At 38.9% G+C, this 12868-nt stretch overlaps 2 protein-coding genes across 3 annotated transcripts in view; one reads left to right on the forward strand and one right to left on the reverse strand.

The window, feature by feature from the left end:
- mrps33 (mitochondrial ribosomal protein S33) overlaps nucleotides 1-12868 on the reverse strand; it is a 216316-nt gene that overhangs the window by 4410 nt on the left and 199038 nt on the right. The window lies entirely within an intron of this gene.
- The window catches only part of tmem178bb (transmembrane protein 178Bb), a 105927-nt gene continuing 97753 nt past the window's right edge, over nucleotides 4695-12868 (forward strand). The window contains exons 1-2 of one of the 2 annotated variants that reach the window (XM_072377572.1): nucleotides 4695-4760; nucleotides 5053-5735. In XM_072377572.1, coding sequence (XP_072233673.1) covers nucleotides 5354-5735 — 382 coding nt within the window. In that variant the 5' untranslated portion in view covers nucleotides 4695-4760; nucleotides 5053-5353. Of the gene's footprint in view, nucleotides 4761-5048; nucleotides 5736-12868 lie in introns of both variants that reach the window. The other variant, XM_072377573.1, reaches the window with a different exon arrangement.

The raw sequence follows: 12868 nt of genomic DNA on the forward strand, positions 1-12868 counted from the left end.
GCAATTAGGTGAGAGGCAGGGTACACCTTGGACAGGTCGCCAGTCCAATACATGGCCTTATTGGAGTAAAATAATTGAAAAGGAAGAAAAAGAATGTCTGGTTATAATTATAAACTTTCTGTCTAATAAAGCAAAAAATGTTTGACCTATCCCTTGTTCTAAGTTCCTCTTAATGCATCATTACAAAATCTGTAAATATTGCTGTTGTAAAAGCAAATCTCCCTTCATATACACAAACATGACTGTGAATTTGTTGTCATGTTGAGTAGCTGACAAAGACACTGGAAAATGTCACCGAAAATGTCAAGTGACAATGTTGTGTAAAGGTGCAGGAAACAAACAAGAATAAGACTGCATAATGTATTTACATGTGATGGACAAAAACAGTCTCATTATCCATGATACAGAACATTAAAGTAAATGCCAGGCATTTATAAATAGACTTAATTATTTTTTATTATACTAATCAACCACAGATACAAACCCCACTGATTCACAGCCTTCGCAGAAAAGGCCAGAAACTGTGGTTATAAACCTTCAAGTTGGCAACTTTATTGTCAGAGCCAAGCAGAGCAGATGCGACACAACACAGAACGAGAAAACTGATAACTTATTACTCACCAGTCCAGTAAGCCAACTCTGCATCCGTCTGTTATCCTGTTTTTCTTTACAGCAGTCCCATTGGATATTTATTCTTGTCCTGTGTCTTGCATGTCTTTTTCTCCACTCCATTTTTTCAATGGCTAAAAATACCTTTTAAATGTATTCATAATGATGAATGTGTGTTGTTATCTAGGTGTTGTCGTATTGGATACCATCAAGCAAAACAGTGTTGTGCCAGGCTAAAAATCAGAGTTGTGAACTTCTCAACCCTTGGATGCTTCAGGATGGGCAGTTTCAGGCCTGGGAATGTGTATAACAAATTTTATTGTATTTGACCATTTTTTTCAAGGATGGGGGTGGCAATCATCACACATTTGATTTTGACCTTAGGTCTAAAAAGGTGCGCTAAAAAAAAAAAGGGTGTTTATTTAAACCAAAATTATCACAAAAATCTCAAAATTAAGTCATGGACAGAATGACCCTGAAAAGAGGTCAAAGTAACAAAACTCTAATCAAAGTAACTAACTGTAAACACTAACTGAAACAACTGACCTACCAAAATGAGCACTGGGGAAACTTGAATAGTGGCTGATCAGCCTACAAAACACAAAAAGGGGAAAAACACAGAAAAACTAATTAACAGCACTAAGCCCCATTTCCCACCCAAGATGTCACAAGCTGTGGTTTGGTCCATTTCCTGTTCCCAGCACTTAGGCTTGCTTTTTCCACCAGCTGCCCAGCTGGAGAACAGGAGCAGCAGCAACAAAGGTAACTATTTGTGACAGTCCTTAATTATGAAATAGATTTGGATTTTTTGCTTTTACATTTAAACAAGACTAGACTTGTTTTAGCCCCCAAAGACATCAGAAACTCTCTATCACTGTAGCTAATCTAAATGGCATTTTGCAGCTTCCAGTTCTACAGCGAGGAACCTTCTTTATTTTTTTTTACCAGCATGCGTCCGTTAACTCACTCACAAAACATGTTTCTCACACTGCCTTCTTTAACCTTTGTGATATTGCCAAAAAATTAGGAACAGCGGGATGTAGAAAAACTAGCCCATGCATTTATTACTTTAAGTTCCTGCATGTCCAATATTGGGATGACCTAAGAGCACTCTGAAAAGCCTCCAGTGTTGACAAAAAATATTAGGTAAGAGCATATTTATCTAAATTTAGCTTCTCCTTATTGGTTTTTTGTGAAATCCAGAATGTGATTTAAAATTCTACTCACATATAAAGAACTTAATGACTAAGTTCCAGCATATCTTAAAGATCTCATAGTTGGATATTTTCCCAAAGGAGCACTTCACTTTCAGACTGCAGTCATACTCATTGTCCCTTGTGTCTCCAGAAGAAAAATGGGAGGGAGAGCTTTCAGCTATTAAGCCCCTCTCTTGTGGAATCAGTTTCCAATCAGGATTTGGGAGGCAGACAACCTTCATCCATGAAAGTAACATTGCAAGAATAAATTTTAGCCTCAACAACAACAACCAGATTATTTTCTAGCCCTTAATAAGGGAAGTTAACCCAACACAAACGTATTAAAGTTCCATTGTAATAGCTTGTATTAACATGTATCCAGGGCAACCAGCAAAATAGCATTCATGAAGGTGACAGGTAGGTGACGTAAAAAGTATTTTAACCTTAACCCTAACCATGCAATATATAGTTGCATGTATATAATTATTATGATTTTAACTAGTATTTTTGAAGTATCTTTGTGTATCATGATGCCTAAACCAGAACAAGAAAGTTAAAAAAATTAATCAGTGAAGTGTTGACATGTTATTAACTGAAAATATATCAAAAGTGAAAAACCTCTTGTCAGTTTTTGGTCTGGAACACACATCGTGAACACATTAGTGATTGAAAGTTCTGCCCATTATCACGCTATCGAGTGATAAGTAAATCAAATATTATCACATTTTCCTATCAGGATACAACACCCTATAAAATATTGGTAGAACATTATTAGCTCATTCATTTTTTCCAGTTAATGACTATAAAATTAGTGAAGAGATCTGATGGAGGCTGGAAAGCTTTGTAGCATGACAAACATTTCCCCTGAAAATCTAATCACATTTTCAGATCTATAAGGCCAAAAATAAATGTCAGAGTTGTGTTGTTTGGGTTTTTAATTTGTGTTTTTGAATTGGTAGTGAGTTCAGACACCCAAATTTATAGTTTCATAACATGTCCCCTCTGTAATGTATGAGTTTGATATCACCATTATGTTACACCAGAACAGCTGCTCATGAACAGTCCTCCGGGTCATTTAACACTGCACCTAATTTCTGTGCAAACACTTCACAACCAAACTCGGCAGTGAGAGACAATTCCACTCTTGATGACTACCTATTAGCCCGTTCATGGAAAACAGTTTTTTTTTTTCAGCATAATTATGCAAATCTTCAAAGAATGTTGGCGTTCTGAATCAATAAGAAGAGACCACATGTGTCAAAGACTTAAGGTTGTTCGGGCAACAGTGTTCACCACGTCACACAGCAAAAATGATCAGACACAAAGAATAACATATTGATGAATGAATCTGCAGCTGTAATAGTTTTGTCAGTGGTGGGAGTGAAGATGTTTGTGTTTTGGCTGATGCTTCAGAAAGGTCATGTGCTTATCAAACTTAACTGTTAGATGGGAAACAAACAGCTGAAACATGCCTCACTACAGCCATTTTTCTACTGATGTCTCTTTATGCCAGTTTGGAAGAATCACATTGGGAAAAGTTGATGGAAACCCCAAAATTTTGCAATATATTATATATATATATATATATATTTTTTCTTTTAATCAACAGCCCCTTATGGTAAATTCAGAGAGATTAAAAAAAAAAAGTATGATATAGCTCTGGCTCTTGTAACAATACAACTATATCTGTGTGGTATTTTGTTTGTTAATATGCTCAAAAGCAAATAGCTAAACTGCACGATGTTGGCCAAGGGCAACACCAAGAGGATCTTGACCTATAAAGGCTGTAAAAAATATACATCATTTGAGGATATCATTGTCATCATTATGACATGCTTAACTCCTGTTAATCTATAAACTCATGCCAACCTTGTAGTGGTCTGTATCCTATCCTGTATCCCAGGATAGCTGTGTGCTTTGTCTGATTGTCAGTCTATTTGCAACCCTGCAAATATACATTGTAAACCTATCAGCAATCATATGTTGATGAAAAATCTCAGTCATCCAAGTCATGGTGATCATAAGAGCTTGAACAAGGGCAACTGGACTTCTTCTTGGATCTAGAAGGATACTTCTTCAGTATAGATCAGAATAAAACTGAAGAAGCCTTTCGGATGAGAGATGAAATGTCTTCTAAATCCAAAAAAAGATCAGTTTCCCTTATTCAAGCTTTATCTCTGATATTGTGTTGCTCTCACTTGTGTTACCAAAACACTTCTGGCCCAGCAAGACACGGACAGTGTGTGGCATGAAGACATTGGATGCATATCCATTTGGTACTTTGGACTACTGTATACTAGGTCTGCAATTGGTACTGTGTGTGAAATCACAGATTTGTCCCTGTTTCTTTCCATTGGTAATACAATGGACTGGATCTGGGCGCAAGCAATAACACATTAGCACTAGTATACTGCCTTATCTTGTATTCTTCTTCAACCTGAGTTGAAATTGAAGTTCTCTACAGCTGGTATATTGGAGAGCTGAATAAAATGGAAGGACTTATAGTTGGCTTGTAGACTTAAATGACTTATGGGATCAAATATTACAATCGGTCCGATTCCAAACCAGGTCCAACAAGAGATGGATCTTAAATTTTACTGGTTTTAAACCAGTTTGTGAACCCCATTTGCTGACCAATCGAAAATATTAACACCAATTCATTGTTTTCTTTCCTGTGACTTTGCATAACTCTGTCGGCTTATCAGTTATTAGAGTTGCTGTTTAATTTTCATGTTGATTTTATTGATTTTTTATACTAATTTAAGTATAGTTTGTGGTAATTTGTTCTCGAAACTTGTAAGCTATGGCGCTACTCCACACTGGCTGATGATGATTGGTCCATGTTCAGGCCTGCTCTATAGCAGCTGCCGTCATCTCATCATACGTGCTGGGGCTGCTGACCCTGCTGGGAGGTTTTGGACTGCGGTCTGCATGGACTCTGAGTGGAAACGTCAGGTAACCTGCATTTACAGTCCCTAAATGTAAGGCATGTTAGTTGAGTCTCACAGTGGCCTTGGTTTATTTAGATATTTCATCTGTAATTTAGGCTTCGGCTAAATACAGATATTCTTGCTGAATCTCGATTGTCGTCTCTTTTATTTCTTTCTTTTGGAGGGTGTGCTATCTAGTGCTATCCGAATGTTTCTCTTATTTGAAATAGTCTCTCTGTATTAGTATATGACTGACTTCAGACCTTGGTGGAATGCTGATGTGTTTTGTGCATGTTGGTGTCGCCCTGCTCAGACAGATGGATGCTGTGGACCGCGGATGAGATGAGATAGCGTCCTCTCTGTCTCCGTCGAGCTGCTGCAGCACTGCACACGCAGGAGAGACGTGGGCACTTTGCTGCCAGAAATACCTGACTACAGGAATTTGATTATTATTTTGAACCTCGGCTGGTGTACTGGAAAGATTCACCCTGCATAAAATCACTCATCGATTATGGTCCAAACGCAGCTCTCCAAAAATGATGTGAGCTGAACTAGCGGGAAGCTGCAGAGGAGCTGTCCGTCTGTTGAGGTGCTGATGCGGCTGTGACAGGAGAGAGTATGGCCGCCGGGAAGTTATTGCTCTACGCCGGGCTCTCTTTGTCTCTTTGTGCCTTGGGCATGTTGGCTGTGGCGATGTGCTCCGACCACTGGTACGAGACTGACGCCAGGAGGTACAAGGAGCGGTGCCGAAGCTTTTCCAGCCGCCGCAAGGACCCGGGCTTCATCTACATCCCCAACAACAGCCTGCCGTTGCGGGCCAGTCGGAGCAGCCTGCCTAGATGGGAGGAGAAGCTGCTGCTGGCCCGGAACCGGCGGCAGTTGTTCGCCATGAGCGCCGCGGACGAATGTAGCAGGCAATATAACTCAACCAACATGGGGCTGTGGAGGAAATGTCATCGGCTGGGCTTCGATCAGGAAATTGAAGATCTCATTAGGAAAGGTAAGAATGAAATAGGCCAAAAAAAGTTGTTGGGAGGAACAGATGAGTGATTCAGATCCCAGCGCGTCAGGGATGTGCTGCAACGTGTGTCATCGAAAATGAAAATGAATTGTTGTGGTGATTGGCCACTTGACCAAAGGGCGAGCAAGGGCATCGAGCTTTTTTTTTCGTTTCGCAAGCGAGCGTCATTGTGTCTGACTGTGAATGAGTATCAACCACAGACAGTGTGTGATGACCTGGCTGTGGCAGCAGACTGCGTGCTGTCATGCTATTTCGCAGAAGAAGGGGGCATATGTTAATGATGATTAGCAGCGTGTGCGAGCTCTCCCTATACTTGATGTGACGTTAGCCTAAACCTGCCACTGACAGTAATGACATAATCATTCAGGATGCCACCAAATGCCAACTCCACCACTCTAGATTAGGTGTGAATGTGTTGGGCACAGAAGGCTTTGTTAGAATGATAAGCCGTCTGTGGTCTATGGAAACTGAGTTAGATTTGTGCACACTATAACCAGAGAATCACGGTCTTAAAACTACATTTGGCACTAGTCCTTTATTCATGCCAACTGCCAACCATCACTTCCTTTTGCTCGTTCACAAATTTGAAACACTGACTTCTTTTTTTGTTTTATTTTTGTCTTACATTTTCAGCAGATGGGACAAAAACTGTGAAACAAAGACAAAGCAACAAATATGCACTGTATCACATGAGCTACTAAAAGCAGACAGGCATACTGAAAAATAAAATCATGACTAGTTTTTACTCATCAGTTAACTTCATAGATCAGACATTAAGACAGCACCAGTTCTTTGATTTGCAGACAGTTTTGCATTGTAGTCCACTAGGCAGGTAGAAATAACAGTGTCTTGTGGAATTTTCCACATTTTTCTCTCTGTATATTTTGTGTTATCAAATAATGCCAGAATTAGTTTACATCATGGCACTGTTGAAGCCATTCCATCGAAGTTTTTCCTCTTGTGACTGTTGCTACATGTTTGGGCTGGTTCTCAATGTGCAAAATGAACTATCTCACTGTTGGCATTCCTTAAATCTTTTTGTTTCTTCCTTACATTTTTCAGTTAAGGAACCTTTGGTTATTCACCTAATCAAACATAATTCGTACATTATAACAATTTTAGTTTATTTGAGAAGGAGTTAAGAGAGGTTGAGCCATTTTTAACAGGGTCATACATCAATTCTGGGGTGGTAGTTTCAACACTGACTCAAACAACCACCATGATTCATGTTAATTTTGACTTGACTTGCTCGGCACTTCCACTCCTGAGATGACTGCCTTCCGAAGGTCAGCTTACCTTGCTGCTAGAACTCCTCTGTCTGGCATGACTTCTTCTGCTACTGCTGCCTCATGAAAACGTTCAAAGGAAGTATTAATTAGACCCTCACCATATGTGTCAAATGGTTGTGATCAAAGTCACAAAAGTAATCAAATCTGCTTCAGATGAAACAAAGAGGCAGGTTTCGTTCAAGTGGTTGACAGTGCTACACATGCAGGCTGTGTGACAGAGAGGATGAGGTTTCTGATGGATGTTACTGGTCTTAGTCCAAGCTAGAAGAAGAGAGAGAGATCAAATGCACGCATGTGTGTATGAGTGTGTATGTGTATGTGTTTTTGAGTGAGCTGCAGCTGTGCCTTCCTTTGAGGATACCTCAATGGCCTTGATAGCTTACCATCTGCAGTAATGGGCAGCCTCTAGTCAGTGTGCTCAGTGATCAGATGAATGCCTCCATAGAGGGTTCTGATTTCTCATCTGATTTCTCATCATATAGCATCTGACAGTAACTTAACATTGATGGATCAATAAAAACTGAGCTGTGGAGATGAACGTTTTTCTTTTATCTTGGCACAGTCTTCGTGCACATAAGTGACTTTCTCTAACAGCACTTACAGCTCATTTTCAGCTAGTGCACAGTGATACAGTGATATCCTGTAGCCTGCAGCAACATCCACCAACAACCACCTAATGGTATCATAACTGAAATGACTCCTGCATCTTTTACAGCTTGCACTTTCTGCTACTACAGCAGTTAATATTATTGATACTGCTACTGTTACTATCACTTATATAGTACTGCTCATTCTACTGACTCTTGGTAACAGTATGTTTATGCTGCTACTTCTGCTGCCATCGCTACTACAGCCATTAACACTGCTATTACTGTTAATAACACTTTTATTTCAACCATGACTGTTCTTTCTAAAACTGGTAATGACTTTGTCTTTAATACTCCATCTGACACTACTGATTCTGCTACATGGTCTTTGTTTTTCTTTACACCTTAGCAGAAAGCTGTAATTACTTCTTCTGGTTCGCCGACTTTTACTGCTAGTTGCCTGCTGGCTAATATTGACATTATCGCTTGTATTGCTGCTGCATCTACAACACCATATCTTCAAATCTTGATACTACTGAAATTTCTGCATCAGCTGCAACAGCTACTACTTTTACTGCCCCTGGGGCTGATTATATATATATTTTTTATTACTACTGCCACCACTACAACTACAGCCGTACTGCTGCTGCTGCTCTTTTGTTCTTATAACCACTTGTTGTATTGCTTTCATTTATTCAATTTAGTTTTTGTCTTTTATGTCAATCTTTGTGATTGCTTGATTATTTTTGCCCTTTGGTCAACGATCAGCTGTTTTTAGATATACTAAACAAACCATAACCATTTTTACTTGACTTACTCTGCACTTCCAGTCCTGAGATGATAGCTTTTCTGAGTGGTCTGCTTACCTTCTGCTGCCAGTACTCTTCTCTTTGGTGTGACTTCTTCTGCTACTGCTGCCTCATGAAAACATGCATAGGAAGTATCAATAAGTACGGATCCTCATTATATATCTAGTCAGAATTTTCTGTGAAGGTGGATCTTAAACTGAGAAAATTCAATCCTATCTGCAGCCCTGCTATTTGCTATTCACGGATAAAAAAAAAAAATCACATGTACCATGAGATTGCCATTATACAGACGTATACCCTCTTTCCAAGAAGAGCACCAGTCAGCTCATGAGTTCTGTGGACTGTGTGTGCTTTACAAAGATCTTGAGTTTCAGGTGTTTTGGAGGATCATACATCAAAAGAACTGCAAAATCTTTCCTCCACATGCTCTCACATGAGACTTGTGAATGACTTTTGCATGAATTTATGCAGTTATTAGACAAATATCTGAGCAGTGATATTGTTATTATCGATTAATTTTAAAAAGATTATGTTTATATACACAAACATTATATGAAACATTAATGATAGCTTCAAATTACTCAAACTGCTGCACAGAGAGCTATTCTAAAATCACATAGAACTATTTTCATTATTATTGAAAACTTTTGTCATTCTTTTGCTATTCTCTAGGTGCTCATCCATCTGTCTGGTTTATACTTCAGTTGTTAGTTTTAGGTCAGATCAGCAGTATTTAACTGTCTCCTCATTTTGCAAGATGCTCCATCATCACAGGCTGTATCATTATGCAGATTTATGGAAGCAGGTGAGAGTGTGGGAGAGAAGCAGGCGTTGCTTTGGGATCCATTATCAGAGGATGACAAAGGATTTATTTTACTGTTTGATGCTATGTACTTGTAACAGTTTTTCATGATTTCCATAGTTTGGTGGGTGAGGGGTAGAGCTTTATTGTTCACACAATTAGATTCCAATTTGACTCTTGGTTCAAGTAAATCTTGTTTTGGTACAAAAGAGTTCTAATTTTAGAGTCTATTCAAGTCCACTATGTGAAAAACAGAGTTTAGCATAAAAGTAGATAGTATATATCATTCTAGACTTATAATCTTTGAAAAGATTAACTAATTACAATATAAGAACTGATAGATAAGTTAGAATTAATAGACTCAGCCCATCCATTCTTGGCAATACCGGTTCTTTAATAATAAATGTGTAAAATCCAATGTGAAAGTAAATGAGAATTACTGTGGTGAATATCTATTAAGATACCATTTACACTCATGATTATTGATAACAAAGGCTTCTCCTTTACTCTGGAATAAAGAATAAATACTTTATACATTTTTATAAAACTAAAAGTAATTGTAAGCTAAGAATACGTAATAAGCATATGTAATATAACTCTTCGTTAGCACTGAAAGTGAAATATTTACATTGCTGAGGTACAGCTTTCTGTTGCCAGCAGCTGCGTTTTTAACTTTGTTCAACTCTGGATGTTGGCAGATGATGTGAGCTGAGACATTTAATTATTTAATAGTGTTGCAATATATATGTATATATATATATATATATATATATATATATATTATCTTTGTGAATCAATTCCAAATTAATAGAAAATAAAAATGTGTTTACCCTGATGAAATTTGCAGTATTAGATGTTATCGAGTTTTACACACTGTGGACCTTTAATATTTTCACGATCATTCAGTGACATATACTCTGCTGAGAATTCAGCACAGACCTTTGAGATAATGCAACGATAAGCTCTCCTGGACAATTTGATACGGTGGAATCAAACATATAAACAGGTAAATAGTTTATTAATACTTTATCGTCATAAACAATAAGAAACTCCAACACTAAGACGTCTTTGTGCATCAGACCGCTATTAAAAAGAACAATCTTCGGAAATTCCTTTGCAGCATTGGAGATGGGGAGGTGGAAGAGTTTGATGGATTGTTTTCAAGGGGCCAGCAGCAGTCTACATTTTGTCATAAAAGCTTGCGCTCCTTCTTGATCACTGTGCGAAACGTTGTCTGGTACTGCCATCCCTACTCAGAAGGGAGTCTCAGTCCAGACTGTCATCATTTGTGGTGGAATGAGCTAGCAAAAAGCTATCTAAGTAACCTCTCTACCTTCAAGAGTCTTATGAGGACTTATCTCTTCCAAGAACACATCCTCTCCTAACACTTATAACATACTTAACACACGTTTATACTTCTTTGTAAAGCTGTACCTGCTCTACTTGCACCTTACCATTTGAATACATTTAAATTGATTAGGGACGTAATGTATAGACCAAGGTTTCTTACACTGAAGCTTGCATGCTGTTCCTCACTCTAAATGTAAATGTGACTGTCAAGCATATGTAGGGAAGAAAGTGAGCAAGACAGGTGATGAAACAAATGGATGTGTAAGGGAAAATAGAAATGACAACTCAGGACATTGACTTTGCATTCAAGATCTGACAACCCTTTCTGTTTGGGCTGTTTGAGGTCATCCTCTGCTTTAAGTAGGTCAGTACTGTACCAACATTTTAGTTGTTTACCATGCAGCTCATGTTGATAATCAAAACAGTTGGCATATGCAAGATTGCTTTTCTTATGTTGTGACAGGGCACTTCCTGGTCTAGCAGCAGCTCATCTATCTCTCGGTTTGTCACAAGGGATAACTCCTTGAGATGGAAAGTTTTACTGATCAAACAGCAAAAGCGAACATCAAGCTGAAAATGTCTTGAGAAAATGAAGGGAGAAGGCCAGTGGTGGCTGTTAAGAGTAGGATGTGAGAAAGGAGAGGATTACATGGAGAGGGACTGGGGTTGGTGGATGAAGCCTCATCTTGCACCATCTGTCATTGTTTGGTGAGGAAAAGTCCTTTCAAGTTCTGAACAAGACATTCACAGTCCTATCCAAGCAGCAGTAGAAGGGAGAGGCCTGGGATTGGCTTACCTCCCAAAAGCCCTGTATCAAGGGGAGAGCTAAATTAGACATTACGGGAGGGCTAAAGGTGCCCAGAGGTTCCCAGTCAATGAGCCTGCTGGCAGAGCTACTGATTTAATAGACACTTTGAAGTGTTGGGGGACAAGCGGGGTTGATGCTTCCACTTTTAATTTGACTTTTTGAAGCAGGTTGTCTGAAGGCACATCATTTACCTTTAGGTTAATCTTTGATGACAGTAAATGGAAAAGCATTTTAGAAATGACAGTAAAACTGAGAAGAGCTCCTGATCACTAACCAGCTGTTGATTTTATTTCTATTTAGTTGTCTTATCACCATATCAGCTGTCTCAGGAAAAGTATAAGACTTAGGGGACTAAGGGGTGTTTGGGTCTCCTGCTTCAGCTCAAAATCTTTGTACCAGCAGTAGTCCAACTGTTCCTCATTGTGCAGGAGGCTTGCACACCAACTCATATACACATATTGCCTTCCTCCCAAATACATGCCCATGGGTGGTTTGCCCATGCAGGCCAAAACCATCTATAATTACATTTGAGGAATATGCATCCTCCAATTGTTGAGAAAGCAACTGCATTGTAAAAATGGTGACCATGAAATTGCAAGAATGGATTCTTGCCCTAACTGTGATGGTTTTCTTACCCCTAAACATGATGTTTATTGTTCAAACCCTAACCAGGAAGTGACAAAAATTTTTTGATAATGTGTTGCTGTCTTAGAAACTGAACAGAACTCATACGTTTGCCTTGAGAAAGAGAGAGAGCACAGATGAGCACAAGCACTTGAGAAAATAATTTAAGAACTTTAAGCAAAGGATGTGGAAACACTCAGCTGCCAGGGGGGCACAACAGTGTCACGCAATATATGTGTGTGTGTGTGTGTGTGCGTGTATTTATATTCTGTACTCTGAAAATGTTTACAGAAATAATTGACTTCTTCTGCCCTACTTACATAAGTGTTGGGTTGTTAACATACAATACATGTAGAAGTGTCCATCAAAACTATCGTAAATCCTTTTAGGAAGTTCAGGTTTTCTTATCTTTTACATAGTCCAAGTTACCCAGTCAGAGATAGCATTCAGGTTATTTACTTTAGAGAGCTTGATAAGATCACAGCAGCAGGCACAGGGGTTCTCTCCTCCTGGAGCAACTAAATAATTCAGACACACGTGGCAGCACTCTGTGCTCATTAGTGTCCCCAGAGTATGAGGTTTACGTGGAACACATGAATCTGGTTTTATATATGTCAGCGTACAGTACACTGTTGTCATTACTCATTATGGCTGATAAACAGGTGCCTCTTATGTTTCCAAAGCAGAGCTTCCATTTTGAACTCTTTAATGTAAGAAATAATGTAGAATCTACTGTGTGACTCCAAAGCCAGAGTGTAACTGTGCTCTACCGGGAGACTTATTCATCCTGAAGTCAGTCTGACTCCAGTAACCACAGGCAGAGTAGATGGAGAAAGTCAGGGA

Source organism: Leuresthes tenuis, unplaced genomic scaffold (assembly GCF_036924035.1).
Source record: "Leuresthes tenuis unplaced genomic scaffold, fLeuTen1.0.hap1 SCAF_23, whole genome shotgun sequence".
Classification (NCBI taxonomy): Eukaryota; Metazoa; Chordata; class Actinopteri; order Atheriniformes; family Atherinopsidae; genus Leuresthes; species Leuresthes tenuis.